The 26,392-nt window shown below is 37.7% G+C and overlaps 1 protein-coding gene across 4 annotated transcripts in view; it reads right to left on the bottom strand.

Moving 5' to 3' along the window:
• Positions 1-26,392, bottom strand: part of SENP1 (SUMO specific peptidase 1) — a 63,148-nt gene that overhangs the window by 18,745 nt on the left and 18,011 nt on the right. For all 4 annotated transcript variants that reach the window (XR_009543520.1, XM_060166408.1, XM_060166405.1 and 1 more), the window contains 7 exons: positions 20,035-20,138; positions 19,666-19,952; positions 18,071-18,125; positions 12,172-12,210; positions 11,233-11,317; positions 10,849-11,004; positions 9,842-9,973 (listed from right to left, as the gene is read on the bottom strand). Coding sequence is in view for 3 of the 4 variants with exons in the window: in XM_060166408.1 (XP_060022391.1) it covers positions 9,842-9,973; positions 10,849-11,004; positions 11,233-11,317; positions 12,172-12,210; positions 18,071-18,125; positions 19,666-19,952; positions 20,035-20,138 (858 nt within the window). In the remaining variant the exon portion in view is untranslated. The remainder of the gene's footprint in view (positions 1-9,841; positions 9,974-10,848; positions 11,005-11,232; positions 11,318-12,171; positions 12,211-18,070; positions 18,126-19,665; positions 19,953-20,034; positions 20,139-26,392) is intronic.

Here is a 26,392-nt window from a genome sequence, read left to right as displayed (position 1 = left end):
GGGAGCTCTGAGTCCAAACCACTGGACTAACAGGAACCTCAGACCCCAGGTAATATTAATCAGAGTGAGACCTCCTGGAGGTCCTCATCTCAACACAAAGACCCAGCTCTATCCAACTGCCTGCAAACTCCAGTGCTGGACGTCTCAGGCCAAACAACCAGTAAGACAGGAATACAGCACCAACCATCAAAAAAAAAACAAAAAATAAAACAACAAAACAATATGTTAAAAATGAAGGAGCAAGGTAAAACCTACAAGACCAAATAATGAAGACGAAATAGGCAAACTACCCGAAAAAGAATTCAGAGGAATGATAGTAAAGATAATCCAAAATCTTGGAAACAGAATAGAGAAAATGCAAGAAACATTTAACAAGGATCTAGAAAAACTAAAGAGAAAACAAACAGTGATGAACAACACAATTACTGAAATTAAAAATACTCTAGAAGGAATCAATAACAGAAGAATGGATAAGTGAGCTGGAAGTCAAAATGGTGGAAATAACTGCCAGGGAGCAGAATAAAGAAAAAAGAATGAAAAGAATTGAGGACAGTCTCAGAGACCTCTGGAACAACACTAAACACACCAACATTCGAATTATATGGGTCTCAGAAGAAGAAGAGAAAAAGAAAGGGTCTGAGAAAATATTTGAAGAGAGTACAGTCAAAAACTTCCCTAACATGGGAAAGGAAATAGTGAATCAAGTCCAGGAAACACAGAGAGAACCATATAGGATAAACCGAAAGAGAAACACTCTGAGACACATATTAATCAAACTATCAAAAATTAAATACAAAGAAAAAATATTAAAAGCAGCAAGGAAAAAGCAACAAATAACATACAAGGGAATCCCCATAAGGTTAACAGCTGATTTTTCAGCAGAAATTCTGCAAGCCAGAAGGGAGTGGCAGGACATATTTAAAGTGATGAAAGGGAAAAACCTACAACCAAGATTACACTACTCAGCAAGGATCTCATTCAGATTCGAGGGAGAAATTAAAACCTTTACAGATAAACAAAAGTTACGAGAATTCAGCACCACCACACCAGCTTTACAACAAATGTGAAAGGAACTTCTCGAGGCAGGAAACACAAGAGAAGGAAAAGACTTATAAAAACAAATGCAAAACAACTAAGAAAATGGTAATAGGAACATACATATCCATAATTACCTTAAATGTAAATGAATTAAATGCTCCAACCAAAAGACATAGACTGGCTGAATGGATACAAAAACAAGACCTGCACATATGCTGTCTACAAGAGACCCACTTCAGACCTAGGGACACATACAGACTGAAAGTGAGGGGGTGGAAAAAGATATTCCATGCAAATGGAAATCAAAAGAAAGCTGGGGCTTCCCTGGTGGCACAGTGGTTGAGAGTCCGCCTGCCAATGAAGGGGACACAGGTTCGTGCCCCGGTCCAGGAAGATCCCACATGCCGCGGAGCGGCTGGGCCCGTGAGCCATGGCCACTGAGCCTGCGCATCCGGAGCCTGTGCTCCGCAACGGGAGAGGCCACAACAGTGAGAGGCCTGCATACTGAACCAAAAAAACAAAAGAAAGCTGGAGTAGCAATTCTCACATCAGACAAAATAGACTTTAAAATAAAGGCTATTACAATAGACAAAGAAGGACACTACATAATGATCAAGGGATCAATCCAAGAAGATATAACAATTGTAAATATTTCTGCACCAAATATAGGAGCACCTCAATACATAAGGCAAATGCTAACAGCCATAAAATGGGAAATCAACAGTAACACAATAATAGCAGGGGACTTTAACACCCCACTTTCACCAATGGACAGATCATCCAAAATGAAAATAAATAAGAAAACACATCTTTAAATGACACATTAAACAAGATGGACTTAATTGATATTTACAGGACATTCCATCCAAGAACAACAGAATACACTTTCTTCTCAAGTGCTCATGGAACATTCTCCAGGATAGACCATATCTTGGGACAACAAATGTGTTGGGACAACAAAAGCCTTGGTAAATTTAAGAAAATTGAATCGTATCAAGTATCTTTTCTGATCACAATGCTATGAGACTAGATATCAATTACATGAAAAAATTTGTAAAAAATAAAAACACATGGAGGCTAAACAATACACTACTTAATAACCAAGAGATCACTGAAGAAATCAAAGAGGAAATCAAAAAATACCTAGAAACAAATGACAATGAAAACACGATGACCCAAAACCTATGGGATGCAGCAAAAGCAGTTCTAAGAGGGAAGTTTAGAGCAATATAATCCAACCTCAAGAAACAAGAAACATCTCAAATAAACAACCTAACCTCATACCTAAAGCAATTAGAGAACGAAGAACAAAAAAACCCCCAAGGTTAGCAGAAGGAAAGAAATCATAAAGATCAGATCAGAAATAAATGAAAAAAAATTAAGAAAACAATAGCAAAGATCAATAAAACTAAAAGCTGGATCTTTGAGGAGATAAACAAAATTGATAAACCATTAGCCAGACTCATCAAGAAAAAAGGGAGAAGACTCAACTCAACAGAATTAGAAATGAAAAAGGAGAAGTAACAACTGATACTGCAGAAATACAAAGGATCATAAGAGATTACTACAAGCAACTCTATTCCAGTAAAATGGACAACCTGGAAGAAATGGACAAATTCTTAGAAAAGCACAACCTTCCGAGACTGAACCAGAATGAAACAGAAAACATAAACAGACCAATCACAAGCACTGAAATGGAACTTGTGATTAAAAATCTTCCAGCAAACAAAAGCCCAGGACCAGATGGCTTCACAAGCAAATTCTATCAAACATTTAGAGAAGAGGTAACACCTATCCTTCTAAAACTCTTCCAAAATATAGCAGAGGGAGGAACACTCCCAAACTCATTCTAAAAGGCCACCATCACCCTGATACCAAAACCAGACAAAGATGTCACAAAAAAAGAAAACTACAGGCCAGTATCTCTGATGAACATAGATGCAAAAATCCTCAACAAAATACTAGCAAACAGAATCCAACAGCACATTAAAAGGATCATACACCCTGATCCAGTAGGGTTTATCCCAGGAATGCAAGGATTCTTCAATATATGCAAATCAATCAATGTGATACACCATATTAACAAACTGAAGGAGAAAAACCATATGATCATCTCAGTAGATGCAGAAAAAGCTTTTGAGAAAATTCAACACCCATTTATGATAAAAAGCCTCCAGAAAGTAGCACAGAGGGAACCTACCTCACATAATAAAGGCTATCTATGACAAACCCACAGTCAGCATCATTCTCAATGGTGAAAAATTGAAACCATTTCAACTAAGATCAGGAACAAGACAAGGTTGCCCACTCTCACCACTATTATTCAACATAGTTTTGGAAGTTTTAGCCACAGCAATCAGAGAAGAAAAAGAAATAAAAGGAATCCAAATCAGAAAAGAAGAAATAAAACTGTCACTGTTCGCAGATGACATGATACTATACATAGAGAATCCTAAAGATGCTACCAGAAAACTACTAAAGCTAATCAATGAATTTGGTAAAGTAGCAGGATACAAAATTAATGTACAGAAATCTTTTGCATTCTAATACACTAATGATGAAAAACCTGAAAGAGAAATTAAGGAAACACTCCCATTTACCACTGCAACAAAAAGAATAAAATACCTAGGAATAAACCTACCTAAGGAGACAAAAGACCTGTTTGCAGAAAACTATAAGACACTGATGAAAGAAATTAAAGATGATACAAACAGATGGAGAGATATACTATGTTCTTGGATTGGAAGAATCAACATTGTGAAACTGACTATACCACCCAAAACAATCTACAGATTCAATGCAATACCTATCAAACTACCAATGGCATTTTTCACAGAATTGGAACAAAAAATTGCACCATTTGTATGGAAACGAAAGACCCTGAATAGTCAAAGCAATCTTGAGAAAGAAGAACTGAGCTGGAGGAATCAGTCTCCTGGACTTCAGACTATACTACAAAGCTACAGAAATCAAGGCAGTATGGCACTGGCACAAAAACAGAAATATAGATCAATGGAACAGGATAGAAGCCCAGAGATAAACCCACACACATATGGTTACCTTATCTTTGATAAAGGAGGCAAGAGTATACAATGGAGAAAAGACAGCCTCTTCAATAAGTGGTGCTGGGAAAACTGGACAGATACATGTAAACGAATGAAATTAGAACACTTCCTAACACCATACACAAAAATAAACTCAAAATGAATTAAAGACCTAAATGTAAGGCCAGACACTATAAAACTCTTAGAGGAAAACATAGGCAGAACACTCTATGACATAAATCACAGCAACATCCTTTTTGACCCACCTCCTAGAGAAATAGAAACAAAAACAAACAAATGGAACCTAATGAAACTTAAAAGCTTTTGCACAGCAAAGGAAACCATAAACAAGACGAAAAGATAACCCTCAGAATGGAAGAAAATATTTGCAAAAGAAGCAACTGACAAAGAATTAATCTCCAAAATATACAAGCAGCTCATGCAGCTCAATATCAAAAAAACAAACAACCCAACCCAAAAATGGGCAGAAGAACTAAACAGACATTTCTCCAAAGAAGATATACAGATTGCCAACAAACACATGAAAGGATGCTCAACATCACTAATCATTAGAGAAATGCAAATCAAAACTACAATGAGGTATCACCTCACACTGGTCAGAATGGCCATCATCAAAAACCCTACAAACAATAAATGTTGGAGAGAGTGTGGAGAAAAGGGAACCCTCTTGCCCTGTTGGTGGGAATGTGAATTGATACAGCCACTATGGAGAACAGTATGGAGGTTCCCTAAAAAACTAAAAATAGAATTACCATATGACCCAGCAATCCCACTACTGTGCATATACCCTGAGAAAAGCATAATTCAAAAAGAGTCATGGGGGCTTCCCTAGTGGTGCAGTGGTTAAGAATCCGCCTGCCAATGCAGGGGACATGGGTTCGAGCCCTGGTCTGGGAAGATCCCACATGCCACGGAGCAACTAAGCCCATGCGCCACAACTACTGAGCCTGCGCTCTAGAGACCGCGAGCCACAACTACTGAAGCTCTTGTGCCTAGAGCCCATGCTCTGCAACAAGAGAAGCCACGACAATGAGAAGCCTGCGCACCGCAACAAACAGTAGCCTGCACTCACCACAACTAGAGAAAGCCCGAGCACAGCAACAAAGACCCAATACAGCCAAAAATAAAAACAAATAAATAAAAATATTTTGAAGTAAAAAATAAAAAACAGAGTCATGTACCACAATGTTCATTGCAGCTCTATCTACAATAGCCAGGACATGGAAGCAACCTAAGTGTCCAGGGACAGATGAATGGATAAAGAAGAAGTGGCGCATGTATACAATGGAATATTACTCAGCCATAAAAAGAAACGAAATTGAGTTATTTGTAGTGAGGTGGATGGACTGAGAGTCTGTCATACAGAGTGAAGTAAGTCAGAAAGGGAAAAACAAATACCGTATGCTAACACAGACACATGGAATCTAAAAAACAATGGTTGTGATGAACCTAGGGGCAGGACAGGAATAAAGACACAGACGTAGAGAATGGACTGGAGGACATTCACTTTGTTATACAGCAGAAACTAACACAACACTGTAAAGCAATTATACTCCAATAAAGATGTTAAGAAAAAAAAAAAACATGTTAGAAAGCCTATTGTATGAACAGGCACTGTGGCCTACTCTTCTTTTAGGAAAGAGAGCAGAGAAAGGGTAGCCTAATGGCTTTCTGTACATATCCCAAAGACAGGACTTCTGGATTTTACTTTCCTTATAAACTAAACCTGATCCCTTTCATTTCTAGGACCTTATACTCCTTGTCTATAAAACAGTAGAAATAACGTGTCAACCACCTTCTTTTGGAGAAAATTTTAATGCAGCCTATAAAACTGACATGAGAAATGAAAAGAAAAGAAATGGTTATTAATGAAAATATCTGTTTGCGGGAAGGAGAACAGCATTGAAGAGAGAGCAAATTACTTGCAAAAGATTGAGAGTTCACAATTGAGAAATGGAATTAAGTATTTTAAAATGATTATGAATAATTAAGGATATCTACTAATTCCCCTTCAGAATGGTATTAGCTTCTCAAGGGCAGTAATTCTAAAAGCCTGAGAAATGTGGTACTTTGAAAATGGTGCTTTTTAAAATAGTTAAAATAGTTATTAAAGTACTTATAACAGTTCTCATCATCATCATGGACATGTGAATTTGCACCTGCTTTCAAGGTTAACATTATTCTGAACTCAGAAGACAAGTACTCCTTACAAAAGTTATGGGTAGGTGTGGTAGAGATAAAGTAGGCAAGGAATCTTTCCTTTCCCTTGTCTCTTCTAAGTAATGTAATTTCCATGAACTTTGTTTGGTAAAAATCCAGCCTCTGGTGGGCCCAGGGAATGGAAAATATGTCCTGATGAATGCTGCCTCTGTAAGGGAGCTCACTGAGGTAATACCAGAATATATAGCAAGAACTCAGCTCATATCCTACTCATTGCTGCCCCCTAGAAGGTTCTGTATAATTTACAACAAACACGAGCTACAATCCCTATAGAATAACTGACTCTTTCCCATTTAGCAGTGGCAGTCAAGAAATGGTAAAAGACCACAGATTAGTATCTCCAAATCAAAAACACTTAATTGGTGGATACTTATGACTGTTCTTGATTTTCATTTTGCCCTTTGATTTCGTGAGCTCTTTTTTTCCCCTGTTATTTGACCCAATGTTCTAATATCACTATTCTGAGCCACAAGAAGCAAGGGATGTTTCCCCTAAAGCAAGACATCAAACCATAATTTCTTTACTATTCTTTGTCAAAGATATTATTCAGGGAGTGATGAACTTCTGAAATTTATATCTTATAAACTCACCAATGGCAAAGACAGTAGGGTTAGTTCAGCTGGCCCCATAGAAAATCAACCTACTGGACAAGACATGGTTCTCAAATCCTATACATCTAATCCTAAAACGGGATCCAATTTAAGATTCTGAGGCAGTATGACATAATAGATAAGACCCAATGCTTGAGTCTGAATCCTGGCTCTGCTACTTACTAGTCATATAACTTTGCAAGTTTCTTAATCTTTCTATGCCTTGTTTCTTTATTAAATGGAGATGATAAAATTACAGTATCTACCTTCAAGGGTTGTGGTGACTATGACATGAGTAGAACACATAAAACACTTAGAATAAACCATAAACAAGACGAAAGACAACCCTCAGAATGGGAGAAAATATTTGCAAATGAAACAACTGACAAAAGATTAATCTCCAAAATATACAAGCAGCTCATGCAGCTCAATATCAAAAAAACAAACAACCCAATCCAAAAATGGGCAGAAGAACTAAATAGACATTTCTCCAAAGAAGATATACAGATTGCCAACAAACACATGAAAGGATGCTCAACATCATTAATCATTAGAGAAATGCAAATCAAAAGCATAATGAGGTTATCACCTCACACCGGTCAGAATGGCCATCGTCAAAAAAATCTACAAACAATACATGCTGGAGAGAGTGTGGAAAAAAGGGAACCCCCTGTTGATGGGAATGTAAAATGATACAGTCACTATGGAGAACAGTATGGAGGTTTCTTAAAAAACTAAAAATAGAACTACCATATGACCCAGCAATCCCACTACTGGGCATATACCCTGAGAAAACCATAATTCAAAAAGAGTCATGTACCAAAATGTTCATTGCAGCTCTATTTACAATAGCCAGGAGATGGAAACAACCTAAGTGTCCATCATCGGATGAATGGATAAAGAAGATGTGGCACATATATACAATGCAATATTACTCAGCCATAAAAAGAAACAAAATTGAGTTATTTGTAGTGATATGGGTGGACCTAGAGTCTGTCATACAGAGTGAAGTAAGTCAGAAAGAGAAAAACAAATACCGTATGCTAACATATATACATGGAATCTAAAAAAATGGTTCTGATGAACCTAGGGACAGGACAGGAATAAAGATGCAGACGTAGAGAATGAACTTGAGGACACGGGGAGGGGGAAGGGTAAGCTGGAACAAAGCGAGAAAGTAGCACTGACATATACACACTACCAAATGCAAAACAGATAGCTAGTGGGAAGTAGCCGCATAGCACAGGGAGATCAGCTCGATGCTTTGTGACCACCTAGAGGGGTGGGATAGGGAGGGTGGGAGGGAGACGCAAGACGGAGGGGATATGGGGATATATGTTTACATATAGCTGATTCACTTTGTTATACAGCAGAAACTAACACAACACTGTAAAGCAATTATATTCCAATAAAGATGTTTTTTAAAAAAAAGGTATTTGGGGGCTTCCCTGGTGGCGCAGTGGTTGAGAGTCCGCCTGCCGATGCAGGGGACACAGGTTCATGCCCGGGTCTGGGAAGATCCCACATGCCGCGGAGCAGCTGGGCCCGTAAGCCACGGCCACTGAGCCTGTGCGTCCGGAGCCTGTGCTCCGCAACAGGGGGGGCTACAACAGTGAGAGGCCCACGTACCGGAAAAAAAAAAAAAAAGGTATTTGAGTTCAAAAAAAATACTGCATAACATGAGGTAAATGCCCAGCAGACGTTGGCCAATATTAGTATTTGGAAGGTTTTAAACATACAAGGCCAGGATACAGGTACCTAGAATATCTAGTGCTTACTATATTGAGCATCTAAAACGTATCCATAGCTATGAAGCTTGAGTACACCCAAGATATCAGGCAGGAATGCTCCTAGTGGGCCTAAGAAAGGAGGCAGGTACTTAGGGAAAAAATCCCAACCCAGCTCTCTTTTGCTGTGAAAGTATCCTTCCTAAGCCTGTAGGCTCCTACAGGTTTAGGAATAGGGCAGATCAGTTTAAAGATTCTAATGTTACTAACCTACATAAAATAATTAGAACTCTCAAGAGCTGAGAGCCATACCCTTTTTTCTTTTTTAACTCAATACATCAAATATTTAATAATGTAACTTCTATTCAGTTTAAAAAATAACACGTATAAATGTAGACTATTTTAGAAAGCTTCCCACTCATAACGTAAATGACCTAAGTAGAGACAGAAAGGGTAGTAGAAATGGATTCCTATATGGAAATCCCAAAGTATTCCTTCATGCTGCAACATGGTCAGCTATTAAATATTTGCTGAAAAGATGTGAACTGCAGGGCAGGTGGTGCCTTAAACAGAGCGAGAATACCAATAAGCGAATGTCCTCTCCCTCAGCATCCAAATCTTCAACACATAAAAAGACACAGACCTACTGGAGAACGGACTTGAGGATATGGGGAGGGCGAAGGGTGAGCTGTGACAAAGCGAGAGAGAGGCATGGACATATATACACTAACAAACGTAAGGTAGATAGCTAGTGGGAAGCAGCCGCATAGCACAGGGATATCAGCTCGGTGCTTTGTGACGGCCTGGAGGGGCGGGATGGGGAGGGTGGGAGGGAGGGAGACGCAAGAGGGAAGAGATATGGGAACATATGTATATGTATAACTGATTCACTTTGTTATAAAGCAGAAACTAACACACCATTGTAAAGCAATTATACCCCAATAAAGATGTCAAAAAAAAATAGATAAATCAGCAGTTCTCAGACATTAAGGTACATTAAAAAAACACCTGAGATGTTTGTTTAAAATACATCACTCTACCACACTGCCTCAAACTTATTCAGGAGAATGGAGAGGCCTGTGAGAGCTGATTCTGAAGCAGGTCATCCAAGGACCACACTTTGAGAAACAGTGAAATAATACCTTTCGTTTCCACTTGATGTTCACTTACTCTTTGAATATAAAAACGAGTGTGAGATTACCTCATCATTGAGCCAGTTCAGATGGTTTAGAGTTTGAATATCTTTGCGTGTAATGGTCAAGCGGAATGCTTCACTCAGAACTTCATCCTGGTTCCCATTACGAAATACATTCTTTATTTCTTTCTCCATTTCCTAGGGAACCAAGAAGTGTCAGAGATCAAGCATACATGGCCTTAGACATAGCAATCTCTCACCAAGCTCCATGAAATCCCTAGACTTAAATCAACTATTTACTTCTAACATTTTGGTTTCTATTCCTTCCAGTAATCTCCCTGATTACTTCCTTCCATCCTAGCTTGTCCTCCCTTCTCTGTTTCAGTACATTTCAGACCCTTGTTTCATATTATTCCTGAAGTCTGAAATAACCTTTTGCTGTCAAATTTCCTAAGTTCATGAGAAGACCTAATTATATTTTATACCTTTGGTCCAAACAATTTCCTGAGAAATAGAATCTTTCTTAAAGGCAATAAGGAAATAAAGGTAGTGAAGTCTTTTAGAAACATTTTCCTAGAAAAATTTGTTTTACTTTTTTAATGTAAAACTGTGGAATTCAGCACAACTATAATAAATGTGTTACATTCACCAGCTATATGATAGTTTTTCAAACAGAAGAATGAATTAAGAAACAGATTTTTAAATGTATGCAGACTTTTATGTATTTTCCAAATTTTTAGTCTGTGTTTTATTGCTTAAAAAAAACGGTAAGGCTCAACTTACTATTTGATATCAAAGTACCAGACACATGCATTAAGTAAAAGTGCACATGAAATGAAACACAAATTTATTAAATGCTTTTTTACTGAAGTCACTATAAGTCACCCATAATTCTTTCCTGAATTTTCAATAATCCTTTAAAAATAAAGCCAAGATTGGTATGCAATACAAATGAAAGCAGGAGTATGCAATACAATTTAAATACCAGATTACTTTTATGTTTGAAAGTCGTCCAAAGAATTCTCTCTAAACACAACACTTGCTAGTGTAGGAATTTAGAGTATATAGTTTACCTCTGTGATTTCAGGAAATTCATCTTCGCTCTCCGTTAATTTATGACCTTTTTTTCCTGTTTCTTGGGCGATCGTGACAGGAATCTCCTTTTCAAGAGGCACACGAAGATGCAATTCTACTGAATCATGTACTGAATGTTCTTGTTCCTGCAGTCTCTGAAAAACAGAGCTTCAAAATAAGTGGAATAAAGAAATCTGCTATTTGTCTATGTACACTAAGTAGTACTAGCTGAAGAGACCAAGAACATAGACCACTTATCATACAATGCTATGCTACCACACTATCTTGCAGTTACAACTTTGATCCCAAATCCAGGTAACCTTCTAAAATTAGTTTCAACCTGGATGTGCTATTCATTTATTATCTCAAAAATATTGTTTTACCTGGTTTTGAAGCTGTAATGCCAGTGCTTTCTGCTCTTCAATCTGGCGCAATCTTTCCCGTGCTCGAGAATCATAAACACTAGTCCTTGGAAATGAAAAGCAATGTGACACAAATGCAGACCACTCTCTCAGCATCAAGAACATTGCTGACGCACAATGAGCATTAAATATAAAACCCTCAGAGAGAAAGTCTAAAATCCTTATACTAACTTATCACTACATTTACTTTAAGACAAAGTGAAACCACATGGTGTTACTGAAATTATCCTATTATTTTTTGTTGAAATAATGAAAATTACTAGTTTGTTGCTAAACATGAACAAGTGACTGTTGTGTTCGTAAATGTGGAGTCCTTTTTTAAAAACATGCTTCTAAGATTATGGAAAAAGTGAAGCTTCATTCTAGAAATCCAAAAATGAAACTGAATCCCAAAGAAGAGAATAATACAAGATATCATCGAGGTTTTAGTTCAAATATTGTATTTATGATCCGGAAGAAGAAATATGGGTTTCTTTTTTTCTTAAAAAAAAAATCAACTAGACCGGGGGCTTGGATAACTCAAAGTGAGTCCTTGACACTAGAGACTAAACTTTCAGTGATTTCGCAAGCTCCAGAACTAAAGATTATTCAATAAATTAATTTTATCAATGTGAAAATAAAGGCACTTACTTTCCTTTCTATATAATAGCTAACTTTGAAATATTTTTCCAATTCAGTTGAGCTTCAACAATTGTTACAGATTTAATAAACCTGAGCATAGATATGTCCCAACTCCAACAGAACCTTTAAAACCCAATAATTTAAAAGTTATTTTCTATATAGACAAACACAGGAAATTTTTACTGACTAAAAATAGGTAGGGTGATTGGCTAATTGATTTCTTCTAACTGAAAAGAAAGTGACAGAGAGGGAAAAATGATACCAAAAATAATAACTTACAATTCTTTGATCCACAGCTCTGCCTGGAAAAAAGTAGGACTATGGGTGGGAAAAGAAAAATGTGACAAATGAGCAGGAGACGTAAAGGAAAATCAAATATTTTCATCAAGAAAACCAATTATTTAAACAGTTTATAAAAATGCTTTACAACTATGCAATAAATAAAAGGACCTAAATTACATAAAACAATTCTAACTGGGAAGTAAAGGAATACAAATATGAGTCATCTGCACATGTACAGTTAAAAAGATGACCCAACATTCAGCTGAGAAACTAAGTTTAGCATGCTTCTTACTTGGAAGAGAGACCAACACGATGTGAAAGAGTACATCACTTGTCAAGGCAATATATTAAGCTAGAACGTTCCTCTTTCCAAATGGCTCAGATTGACAGATTTATTAATGGTTTAAAAAAATCTTATGGGTTCTTGGACTTCTCGTAGGTCTACTTGAGTAAAAATACATTCAACCACATCACGTTAGATACTGAAAATCCCCCCGCCACAGAACAGCCCATATCAAATGGATAATGAGCCAATGAACCAAAGCGGATAATCAGCAATACAACTCCATTCCAAAGATGAAAGGTTAGTTCTACTCCATGCAGCTCTTGCTGACAACCCAAGTCAATAGTGCTTAGCAGAGTCACAGGTATGCTCTCTGTTCTAGAGCCTTTTGCTCTTCTCAGACTTTCTTGTCTCCTTTCTTATCTCCTTGCCCCTAACTGAAGGAGTTCTCATAGAACCAAATTAAAGAAGAGTGAACAGTTTTCCAAAGAAAACTTTCAGATATGTAGAACAAGTAAACAGAGCATCAAATTGGCATTTAAGAGACCAGTATCTCCTGGAGCTGCTCTGTGACCTTGAGCAAGTCACTTCCTTTCCATGGGCCTCAATTTCTGGGTTTGTAAACATGGAGATTAGAGTCCCTTTCAGTTCTTAAATTTCTACAGTCTGCCCTGTAAAGGCAAGAATAAGGGCTCAGACATTATCCCCTTGCTCCTTAGCCTAACTTCTGAGAATTAGTATTCCCAATCATCCTTAGTTCTGGGTTTTGGTGATAAACTTGCTGTTCTATTACCTCCCCACTGTCGGTAGCCTACCTCCTTAACACAGTGAAAAACTGATGTAACAGCCAAGAAAGAAAGTCACAGAGATCAGTGGAAGCACTGTGAGGAACTACTTAGTGTGGGATACTAAAAACAAATGAACGTGAGAATACATTTATTGAACAATATAATGAAGTGACAAGAATCACACAGAATTTCATGGTACCAGATCATGCTATTCAAATTTGTCTGCTCCCCTTATTAGAATATAAACTTGATGAGGATAGGAATTTTTCTCTTTTGTATTTACTACTGTATCCTCTGCACCAAGAATAGTGCCTGACACATAGCAGGCAGTCAGTATTTACTGAATAAATAAATAATGTAAGGGCCGAGCACTTCTCTTTAACGGATCAAGGTATCTGCTGGCGCAGGAAAGCAAAATGCAGAGTAAAAAGCAAAATCTGTTTGCTTTTCAGAGATTATACATTACTTCTCATATAATTGAAGCAATAATAATTACAGCTACTTACTGAGCACCTACTTAGTGCTTATGTATAAAACCCTCTTTGGGGGGTTTTACATATTAGTTAAGCCTCACAATAATCCTCAAATTAATTAAGACTCAATGAAAAATCTGAAAGTGAAATCAAGAAAACACTCCCATTTACCATTGCAACAAAAAGAATGAAATATCTAGGAATAAACCTACCTAAGGAGACAAAAGACCTGTATGCAGAAAATTATAAGACACTGATGAAAGAAATTAAAGATGATACAAATAGATGGAGAGATATACCATGTTCTTGGATTGGAAGAATCAACATTGTGAAAATGACTCTACTACCCAAAGCAATCTACAGATTCAATGCAATCCCTATCAAACTACCAATGGCATTTTTCACAGAACTAGAACAAAAAATTTCACAATTTGTATGGAAACACAAAAGACCCCGAATAGCCAAAGCAATCTTGAGAACTAAAAACGGAGCTGGAGGAATCAGGCTCCCTGACTTCAGACTATACTACAAAGCTAGAGTAATCAAGACAGTATGGTTCTGGCACAAAAACAGAAAGATAGATCAATGGAACAGGATAGAAAGTCCAGAGATAAACCCACGCACATATGGTCACCTTATCTTTGATAAAGGAGGCAGGAATGTACAGTGGAGAAAGGCCAGCCTCTTCAATAAGTGGTGCTGGGAAAACTGGACAGATACATGTAAAAGTATGAGATTAGATCACTCCCTAACACCATATACAAAAATAAGCTCAAAATGGATTAAAGACCTAAATGCAAGGGCAGAAACTATCAAACTCTTAGAGGAAAACATAGGCAGAACACTCTATGACATAAATCACAGCAAGATCCTTTCTGACCCACCTCCCAGAGAAATGGAAATAAAAACAAAAATAAACAAATGGGACCTAATGAAACTTCAAAGCTTTTGCACAGCAAAGGAAACCATAAACAAAACCAAAAGACAAACCTCAGAATGGGAGAAAATATTTGCAAATGAAGCAACTGACAAAGGATTAATCTCCAAAATTTACAAGCAGCTCATGCAGCTCAATATCAAAAAAACAAACAACCCAATCCAAAAATGGGCAGAAGACCTAAATAGACATTTCTCCAAAGAAGATATACAGACTGCCAACAAACACATGAAAGAATGCTCAACATCACTAATCATTAGAGAAATGCAAATCAAAACTACAATGAGATATCATCTCACACCAGTCAGAATGGCCATCATCAAAAAATCTAGAAACAATAAATGCTGGAGAGGGTGTGGAGAAAAGGGAACACTCTTGCACTGCTGGTGGGAATGTGAATTGGTACAGCCACTATGGAGAACAGTATGGAGGTTCCTTAAAAAACTACAAATAGAACTACCATATGACCCAGCAATCCCACTACTGGGCATATACCCTGAGAAAACCGTAATTCAAAAAGAGTCATGTACCAAAATGTTCATTGCAGCTCTATTTACAATAGCCAGGAGATGGAAACAACCTAAGTGTCCATCATCGGATGAATGGATAAAGAAGATGTGGCACATATATACAATGCAATATTACTCAGCCATAAAAAGAAACGAAATTGAGCTATTTGTAATGAGGTGGATGGACCTAGAGTCTGTCATACAGAGTGAAGTAAGTCAGAAAGAGAAAGACAAATACCATATGCTGACACATATATATGGAATTTAAGAAAAAAAAATGTCATGAAGAACCTAGGGGTAAGACAGGAATAAAGACACAGACCTACCAGAGAATGGACTTGAGGATATGGGGAGGAGGAAGGGTAAGCTGTGACAAAGCGAGAGAGTGGCATGGACATATATACACTACCAAACATAAAACAGATAGCTAGTGGGAATCAGCCGCATAGCACAGGGAGATCAGCTCAGTGCTTTGTGACCACCTAGAGGGGTGGGACAGAGAGGGTGGGAGGGAGGGAGACGCAAGAGGGAAGAGATATGGGAACATATGTATATGTATAACTGATTCACTTTGTTATAAAGCAGAAACTAGCACACCATTGTAAAGCAATTATATTCCAAAAAAGATGTAAAAAAAAATAATAAAGACAAAGGAACTTGAGGCAGTGGAAAAAAAATTAAGACTCAATATAATGTGTAATAAGGAAATATTACTTATACTGTACAGAAAAGGAAATTGAGTTCAAAAGAATAATTTGTTTTGGAAGAGCCAGGATCAGAAACTATGTATGTCCAATTCCAAAGACTATGTTCTTTCTATTATTATAAAGTATCTTCTAATAAACCAAAGTATTAAGCCAAAATGGAGATGATGAGTATTTGGGCTACTCAAGAGAGTATTTCAGGCTTTCTAGGAAATTCATTTATTTAATACAGATTTATTTACTAAGTACCCATGATGTGCCATGTACTATTATGGGCACCAGGTGGTAGTGCAAAGGTACTAGTACCGAACAAAGTACAGAGATAGAAGTACTGGAAGGAAAGACTAATGCTATCAGGAGAAGCCAGAGAAATGTCCTGAGAAAAAATTAACACCTGAGTCAGATTCTGAAAAGCAAAATAAGAGTGTAACAAGTGGACAAGGAGAGAAAAGGAATTCCAGGCAGAAGGGGAAGGGTTGGAATGTACAATGGCACAAAGGCATAAAATACATGGCACATTCTGGGAAATAAGGGCAGATCTGCATTGCTGGAACTTAACTGAGCTGGAATGCTGGAAGATTAAGAATAAAGAGCCAATCAATCAACCAAGCCTTGGGAGAGCAGGCTCCAACTTTGATAAACAGCATCATCCAATAAGCCTTACCCAAGACTACTTCTTGTCCATCTCACTCTTCAGTCATCACTAGGAGAAATTCTCCATAAAGGAAAGGCAGACTCAGTAAAGAATTGAAGAACTGAGAGCACCCATTACATGAAATCAACTTTTTCCCAAGAAAGAACACCTATTTTTGCACATACATGTAAAGCACTTTTATAAGTGTTTTATCTGGAAGTTAATCTTCACAACAATTCAATAGTAAGGTATTAATACTCGCATTTTATTGATAAGGAAACTGAGGTTTAGAAGAGTAACTTGTCCACAGTTACATGAAGCCTGGAAAAGGCAAGATCAGAACCCAGGTCTAACTCAAAAAACTAAAAAAGTATAAAGAATAAAGCATCTAAACTATAAAGTCTCCTTGAGAAACTATAACAACGGGAGAATTTTTTAAAATATCTAAAGTTTAGAACATACAGGGGAGCTGCAAAGACATAGAGGAACTGAGATGAGAAAGAACATTTTATTATCCTTAATCCTCTCAATGGAAAACTGATACCATTATTATTCTAGCAATTGAATTGCTAAGGCCAGATATGGCAAAGACATAGCAATCTAAGTAGCAACTTATTGGATTACAGAGGAAGAAGTACTTGGTACCTCTCAGAGGGGTCAAGTTTCATATAGAAGATCACATTTGAATTGAGACTTAAAAGATAAGAAAAAGACTACTGCCAGATAGACAAGTGGAGGGGGGAGAAGGGGAGCATACCAGGCAGAAGGCACACAATGTGAAGGTAAGAAAATACCTATCATCTTATAAGTCAGCGTATAATAAACACATGAAAGAATCCAGTATTTACACATGGTTCCTTCTCTAACCTCCACTGTGTTTCTCCTCAAATGTCACCTTATCAGAAACTTGCCATGACTATGCTAGATAAATAGCACCCCCAGACCCTAGTCTATATATTACCCTGCTTTATTTTTCTTTGCAGCACTTATCACCAACAGGCATGTGTTTATTTGCCTATTTGTTCTCTATCTGTCCCCCATCCCTCCCCTTACACCCCTTACAATTAGAATGTAAACTCCTTGAGAGCAGAAACTTCATTTTGTCCACTGCTGTTATCTGCAATGTCTATACTAGTACCTGGCACCCAACAGACTATCAATAAATACTTGTTAAAGGAAAGAACGCATGATAGGAAGCAAGACTTGTGGAGGAAGGGTGGTGTATACCATACTAGGAGTTTGGGCTTGATTCTATGTCTGATAAGCCACCCTCAAGGGAGTTTAATGAATGATTAGATAAGCATTTTTGAAAGATCACTCTGCAGAATGGAAGACGGACTAAAGAACAAGGCAAAGAATGGATTAGAAAACATGGTGGAAAATGGAATGAAGAACAAAATGGAGGCTGGAGGAAAAGAGATTCATCAGGAAGTTACTGAAATAATTCAAACAACATATAAGAGAGGTCTGAGTTGAGGCCATTTTATATTACTTAGATCTTAGTGAAGAAACGGTGATTAAATAGAGGGAGAACAATATGTTAAAAATGTCCTTTAACCAAAGTTTACCTGGGAGTTGGAGTCTGGGAATCTTTCACTTTGAGTAAAATCACAGAGTCTGATCCTAAACAATAAAACACAAGAGCACATCATTATTAACAAAATTCCACATGGCTGTACCTTCTAGATGTCTGTAGTTTAAGTTCCTATACTTTGTTATATTCTATTTCCATAAACATAACACAGCATAAGGATAAAGGTAAGACGGAAGAGAAAGAGAGGCAGGTCCATTTTCACTGAGCCATAAATAGGGCTTAGTGAAGAGCCTGCCTCACAAATAAAGCAATCACTCTAAAAGAAAGTATATATGCCCTTCATCATCTTGCTGCCTGTGCTTCTTCTTTCTATTCCTGGGAAACAAGAATGTGCCAAGATTTCTCAAAAGTCTTAGTTCATGAGCTACCACAAGACTGAATAAGGTGAAAGAGGGAAGGGGAAGGAGGAAGGGAAGAGAGGGGAGGGGACAAGAAGAGGAGGGAAGGCAGAAAGAAAGAGAGCAACCGCTAAGTGAGAAGTAGCAGACTCTAAAGAGTATAAATTCTATTATTCTACCATCTATTTTCTATTGATAGAGGAAGAAATCATGTCCTTCTAAAGCACTATGATTAGAATCGCATTTAGAATATTTAATAAATGGTACAAGTAATTAAACAGCTCAGTGTAGTATATTTGTTCCAGTTTAGCTGTATCTAAGCATCTGCCATACAATGCATGCTTCTGAAATTAACAGCTTTTAATAATACTTCTCAGTAAATCACCTCACAAAATTTAAGTTTTCATGAATATGTGTAGCTATATAATGATGTCACCAATAATTTTAATCCCCAAGTGAGAATTTTAAGAAAGTGAGGAATAGATTAAAAAAAAAAATTAAATGACCTGAAGAAGGAGGGGAGAGCCTTAGAGACTGATCTAGCAAAAGATCCCTAATGTCTAACAACTTAACATAAAACTTGTTTTAAGTTACATGCCTATATACATACCATAAATACACACATAACGCATACTTAAAGAAGGGGCAAACTAAGCAAACAAAAAAAAACTACCAGAGCAAAACTTTTAATTAACTGGAATGCTAAGAGACGGAATATTTTGGTTAGCTGAAAGTAAGGTAGGAAACTTTGTATTCCAAACTTGCCGATGACCATTCCAAAATGGTCAAAAGTAGCCAAAAGGCTACTATACAGGTTTTGTAAGTAGTACTTGTATAAGAACTTTTACTTTAGTTCTTAATTGATGTTCCAAAACTCCTAGAACTTCAGAGTGCTTAATTTTCATTGTAAAGTACTAGAAACAGAGACAGTACTGAAGTAATTGGGCTTAATATACTCTGACACAAGACTACTCAGGAAGTTAATCTTTTAAATAAAATATTATAGGAAATCATTTGCATCTCCATGTAAGAAAAAAGTAAGCTACTTATTATATGCTTCATTTACTCGTGGCACAGCTAACTGAATTAAATGTATGTAAGGTATCTTGTATCTTATATCTTAATTAAGTTACATGTGTATTACTACCTTGCCTATAATTCACATGGATCCAATAAACTGTTAATTGGCTATTAGGGTTCAAAATACAGTTATACAACACACCATTTTTACCTTCAGATTGTGTATTTGAAGCTGGTAAGTTATCTGGCTGATGTGAAAGAGAGTGGTGATGTTGGGGTTGATGGAGAGGATCAGAATCTTTGGATCCAAATGCAACAACATCTGGGGTATAAGATGATATGGAAAACACATTGTGGGACAATTGTTCCTGGGCAGTTAAAATGCTGGCCAATCCGGATGATGAAGTATCAGAGCCAATGATCTGGGTTGCACAAGAGTTTCCATTTTTAAACAGTGAGTCTTTCAAAGTATTCTTACTGGAACTAAGACACCGAGACCTAGGAAAAGAAGAATAAAACTTCAATATCAAATAACAAAATGTAGAATTAAATTCATTTGAAGAATGTTTCTGTGACTCACAAGTGTAAAGGAAAGTGTGTGGTGGGTTTGGCTACAGAAAACTGTTTCCCTGTGACCATCTGTAGAAGCTGTCTGTAAATCTCTCGTTCTTCCTCTTGAACTGTCTATAAAAGAAAAAAAAAATCTTAAATACATGCAATGAGGCAAATGTTTCCCAAAGTAGCATCTAGACTCCCAGAAGCTCTGTCAAAGCTCTGGCAGCGTCCTCACGATAATTAAGAATTATGGTTCATTAATAATACTCTAGAAAATTATAAAGTATACATAAGAGGAGTTGAGTGAAGCAAATACCAGACAGTATATTTTGGAAAATTATGGGGCATATATGTAAATAACAGCATAGCGAAACTACAGGATATGAAAACAGAAGGCCACTTTTGTGTCACTTATAGAGTGCCAGAAATAAAACATTTGAGGACCTCTAAATAGGACTCCAACAAATCCCTTGACTCCTAATACCTGTTAGAAAAACCACGAGGAGGTAACCAGAACAGTCAAGTGGGATATCTTGCTAAAGTTTCCTATTCTATCCAATTTTTAAGAGTGTAAATATTTTCCAGAGATGGTTTTCATTATTTACTTTTCTCCCCCCTCAAGTCCCAATACTGAATTTAGGGAAAAGCACATACTCTACATCTACAACATAATTCACTTATTGACTTAAACACCTACTATGCTCCAGTCACTAAGATACCGCACTGAATAAAATAAAGTCCCTGCCCTTGTGAAGCTTACATTACAGTTGAAAGACTGACAAATAAACTAGTCAAGTAGTATGAAGAAAATGAAAGATAAGAGAATAGAAAATGATGGAGGAGGAACAGCAAGAACAGGTAAGACCTTTCTAAAAAGGTGATATTTCAATAAAAACCTAAATCAAAGGAAGAAATCAGTCATAGAAATTTATAAACAGTATTCCAGGTAGAGTCAGAGCAAATGCAAAGGCCCTGAGACAGAAATATGCTTGATGTGTTCAAGGAATAGTAAGGTCAGTGTGAATCAGGAGAAGAATAATAAGAAATGAGGTCACTTAGCAGAGAACCAGATTACATAAGGACTTGTAACTATAATCATGGTAAAGTATCTACTCTGCACAGATCCCCTGAAGCAATGGGCTGCATTCATTAAATAACATGCCCCAGCATTTTCAAAATCTTATAAAGAGTTTAATACAAGCACCAATCTTCACAAAATAATTTTAATACTTTGTGTCAGTGCTAGCAACATCCTACACTGTGACATTTCAATATGAACATAAGCATTTCATTCAGTTTCAAATGTTTGTTAAAAGCACAGTGAAGGGACTTCCCTGGTGGCGCAATGGTTAAGAATCTGCCTGCCAATGCTGGGGACACAGGTTCAAGCCCTGGTCCGGGAAGACCCCACATGCCGCAGAGCAACTAAGCCTGTTCGCCACAACTACTGAGCCTGCGCTCTAGAGCTCATGAGCCACAACTACTGAGCCCACGTGCCACAACTACTGAAGCCCACGTGCCTAGAGCCCGTGCTTCACAACAAGAGAAGTCACTGCAGTGAGAAGCCTGTGCACTGCAACGAAGAGTAGCCCCCGCTTGCCGCAACTAGAGAAAGCCCGTGCACAGCAACGAAGACCCAACACAGCCAAAAATAAATAAATAATTAATTTTAAAAAGCACAATAAATAAAGCAATTATCTATGCAAAGGTAAAGAGACACTAAATTTTTTCTTCTTGAATCTTTTTTTTTGTACATAGTAAATTTCAATTACATTGTCAGTGTAATGTTACTGATCTAACAAGATACACCTTGTACTGTGCTGCATGACAACTCCTTATGAGAAAGAGCTATCCTTAAATCTGAATAGTTGAGTGATCAGAAAAGGTAGAACTAGTTGAGCATTTGGTGGCAAAATAGACCCAAGAGAAAAAACAAATTTGCAATATTCTATATGAAGAAAATACACACCATTATTTTATCCCTTAGACATTAATATTATATTCAAGATGATGGTGGTCTTCTTTTTTAGTGTTTGTGAAAAGACTGTCTACAGTATTAAAAACCATAATTAAAATAAATGCCTCTTTATTAAAACATAAATTGGCTATTATGAAAATTCTTCAAGTAGATAATATGAAGAATGAAGCATCATTACAGATTATTAGATTGTAAGAGAGATCTTTGCCAACCAACTCCACTGTGATCTATATACAGGAAAGCTGTGTTATCTGGCACTTTAATGACTGGAATTTTGAATACCCCTCCATGTAAATCTTGACTCCACCTTCCCACTACACCAAGTAACCTAATCCACAATACTATGGGGTTAACAGTATGTTGCTTTCAGGGGTGGTAAAATGGAAGGAGGGAAGGGAAACCGTACGCAGAATACCACACCTGAGTCATGGATATTAACTCAATCATTTTAGTTTATTTTCACTGTCCCAACAAACTACATCTTAAAAAGCTCTGACTGTATTATCATAACATAGGGAGGAAAGTAAAGCAGATAAACTGGTGTAGGAGGTTACTCTGCATACCAAGGGAAAATAAAAAATATGCCCATCACTTAAAGACCTCCAGAGAACACCAAGAATAATGAGATAGAAAGGACCTTTATTTGTGGTACCCTAAACACTTCAACCAAAAGGGGAAACATGAGGTGGGGGGAAGAATAAATCAGGAGCTTGGGATTAACGTACATATACTACTATATATAAGATAGACAACCAACAAGGACCTACTCTATAGCACAGGGAAATCTACTGAATATTCTGTGGTAACCTATATGAGAAAAGAATCTGAAAAAGAATAAATATATGTATATGTATAACTGAATCACTCTGCTGTAAACCTGAAACTAACACAACATTGTAAATCAACTATAATCCAATAAAAAATCTTTTAAAAAGACTTAAACCATAAAAAGTTAGAAACATTTCCCTCCTTCCTGATATCACATAGCGAAATGTTTTCTTGAAATAAATTTTTATACTTAGGACTTCCCTGGTGGCGCAGCGGTTAAGAATCTGCTTGCCAATGCAGGGGACACGGATTTGATCTCTGGTCCGGGAAGATCCCACATGCCGCAGAGCAACTAAGCACACATGTTGCAACTACTGAGCCCGCAGCTGCAACTACTGAAGCCCGTGCGCCTAGAGCCCGTGCTCCGCAACAAGAGAAGCCACCCCAATGAGAAGCCCACACACTGCAACGAAGGGTAGCCCGCGTGCAGCAACAAAGACCCAACGCAGCCAAAAAAAAAAAAAAAAAAATTTTTTTATACTTATAAATAAAACATGAATAAACCAAGGAGCCATTAAGCAACTCAGCTAATGCAAATTACAAGAAATCTAGATTAACTGAACGCAAAGAGTTGATTTTTTAAAATAATTTAACACACACAAAAGTCCCCCACAAATCTTTTTCCCCAATAAATATATCTTCAAAGAAAAGCTTCTGTCTGAGTCTGAACAACCTCAGTCATTAGACAACATAAAATGAACAGAAATAAATCCATATTCCAAATAATTATCTGAACTCCTTCAAATCCCATACTTTCAGTTTAAACTGATTTATGGTTTAAAAAAGAAATTACAGGGCTTCCCTGGTGGTGCAGTGGTTGAGAGTCCACCTGCCGATGCAGGGGACACGGGTTCGTGCCCCGGTCCGGGAAGATCCCACATGCTGTGGAGTGGCTGGGCCCGTGAGCCATGGCCGCTGAGCCTGTATGTCCGGAGCCTGTGCTCCACAGTGGGAGAGGCCGCAACAGTGAGAGGCCCGTGTACCGCAAAAAGAAAAAAAAAGAAATTACAGAAAAAAGGTTAAGAAGTTTTCACTGTTCTACATGTTTATTTGGAAGTTACAAGAATTTATGTTTTTTTTTAAATGATGCAAGGCACTTTTCTTTTTGGGGCTTCATTAAACAATAAAACACTGGGTATATTACATTTTATTTAGAACCATTTCGGACAAAGAAAGAACAGTCTAAGCAACTCTCAAAATAACACATAACAGGGCTTCCCTGGTGGCGCAGTGGTTGAGAATCTGCCTGCTAATGCAGGGGACACGGGTTTGAGCCCTGGTCTGGGAAGATCCCACATGCCGCAGAGCAACTAGGCCCGTGAGCCACAACTACTGAGCCTGTGCGTCTGGAGCCTGTGCTCCGCAACAAGAGAGGCCGCGATAGTGAGAGGCCCACACACCGCGATGAAGAGTGGCCCCCGCTTGCCACAACTAGAGAAAGCCCTTGCACGGAGAAACGAAGACCCAAGACAGCCAAAAAAATAAATAAATAAACAAATGTGGGGTTTAAAAAAAAAAAGAATTTTAAAAAAAGGAAAAACTGAAATTATAAAAAAAAAGAACACATAAGATTTGGCTTTACCAAAAGCAAATGCAAGATGCAAGGAGGTAAGTCACCTGAAACTTCAAACATAATCCTTTTTTGGAGCATCTGGTACTATAATGTAAAAAAAAAATTCTTTCTATGTACATAACATTAAACTATTTTCTACTGAGAAAGCAAATTAGGAAATTGAGAGGAAAGGAAGCTATAATTGGATAAAATGTTAAAGGAAGTTGGCTAACGTTATGTTTCAAACCTAATAGAGGACCAAAGAAAGTTTAGTAAGTATAAGGACAATTAGTAAAGTATGTTTTTCTTACCAAAAAAAGAAGAAAACCATCAGTGACATCTATAAGGCAGTCTAACATTTTAAAATGCTGCTCAATATGTAGCAGAGAAGCATGTCTGGAAGCAACATATAATTGAAAAGAAACTACTTGTGTTTTTACTATTTAACATTTCTATTGTCCCTAATATTTTTTTCTTTCCTAAACAGAAACTCTCATCTTCTCTAACAGTGCTAAGAGAACCTTCTGTGATAATGGAAATGATCTCTGTTTGTACTGTCCAATATGGTAGCCACTAGCCACATATGGCTAATGAGTACTTGAAATGTGGCTAGTGTGACTGAGAAACTACACTTTTATTTAATTTGCATTAACTTAAATAGTGCACGTGGCTGGTAGTAACCCTACTGCAGTGGTCCGCAACCTTTTTGGCAACAGGGACCGGTTTCGTGGAAGAAAATTTTTCCTTGGAACGGGGGGTGGGGGCGGGGGATGGTTTCGGGATGATTCAAGTGCATTACATTTATTGTGCACTTTATTTCTATTGTTATTACACTGCAATATATAATGAAATAATTATACAAGTCACCATAATACAGAATCAGTGGGAGCCCTGAGCTTGTTTTCACTTGCCACTCACTGATAGGGTTTTGTGAGTCTGCAAGCAATTGATTTATTATGGTCTCTGTTCAGTCAAACCTCTCTGCTAACGATAATCTGTATTTGCAGCCGCTCCCCAGCGCTAGCGTCACTGCCTCAGCTCCACCTCAGATCATCAGGCATTAGATTCTCATAAGGAGCACGCAGACTAGATCCCTCACATGCGCAGCTCACAGTAGGTTTCGAGCTCCTCTGAGAATCTAATGCCAACGCTGATCTGACAGGAGGCGGAGCTCAGGCGGTAATGTGAGCGATGGGGAGTGGCTGTAAATACAGATGAAGCTTCACTTGCTCACCGCCCACCGGGCCACTCACCTCCTGCTGTGCAGCCCAGTTCCCAACAGGCCAGGGACCAGTACCAGTCTGTGGCCAGGGTGTTGGGGACCCCTGCCCTATTGGATAGTATCGTTCTTTAATGTTGCCCTTGAACCAGCCATCAGCCAAGTGGTGGTACAGCCACCACCTGCATATTTCCAAATTCTTCTTCCTCATGTATTATCTTCAAACCCTTTGTAAGACTGAACAGCACAGTGGTGACATGTTAATTCCGCAGATAGCTTCATATTCCTGAAGGTGTTAGACAACTCTAGAAGTAAGATTCATACACAATTCTCCTTCTTTAACATAAGCAACAGATGTCTCTTGGAGATCCCAGTATTTCCATGGAAAATAACTTTTCCTCCAGCTTATAAGCTCCCATCAATATTTTAGTCCAGGGGGGAAAGTAACATTTTAATCTGGATTATCTGTAATACCCAAGACTAAATATCTAAATAATCTGTTGAGAGTTTCATTTAATAAAGTTTGGTCCAATATTTCGTCTCGTGCATATAACACAGATTACTCCTTATTTCTACACTACAGGTGACTTGCTTTTCACAGCAGATTATAGACCTAAAAACAACTGAGGCAAAAGTCCCTGCATCTCTTGTTCCACAGGACAGGTTCAATCCTTGGCATCTTTTTGACACTGCAGAAGGAAAGATGAACCAGCTTCATGTCCTCCCTTGACCCAGCCTGTGGCCTGGAAGGTGGATTGGAAGGATTAAAGTATTGCGTCAGCCCAAGTCTTCAGGCTGGAAGTGGA

This window comes from Lagenorhynchus albirostris, chromosome 11 (genome assembly GCF_949774975.1).
Source record: "Lagenorhynchus albirostris chromosome 11, mLagAlb1.1, whole genome shotgun sequence".
NCBI lineage: Eukaryota > Metazoa > Chordata > Mammalia > Artiodactyla > Delphinidae > Lagenorhynchus > Lagenorhynchus albirostris.
This window is presented reverse-complemented; position numbering and strand designations above follow the sequence as displayed.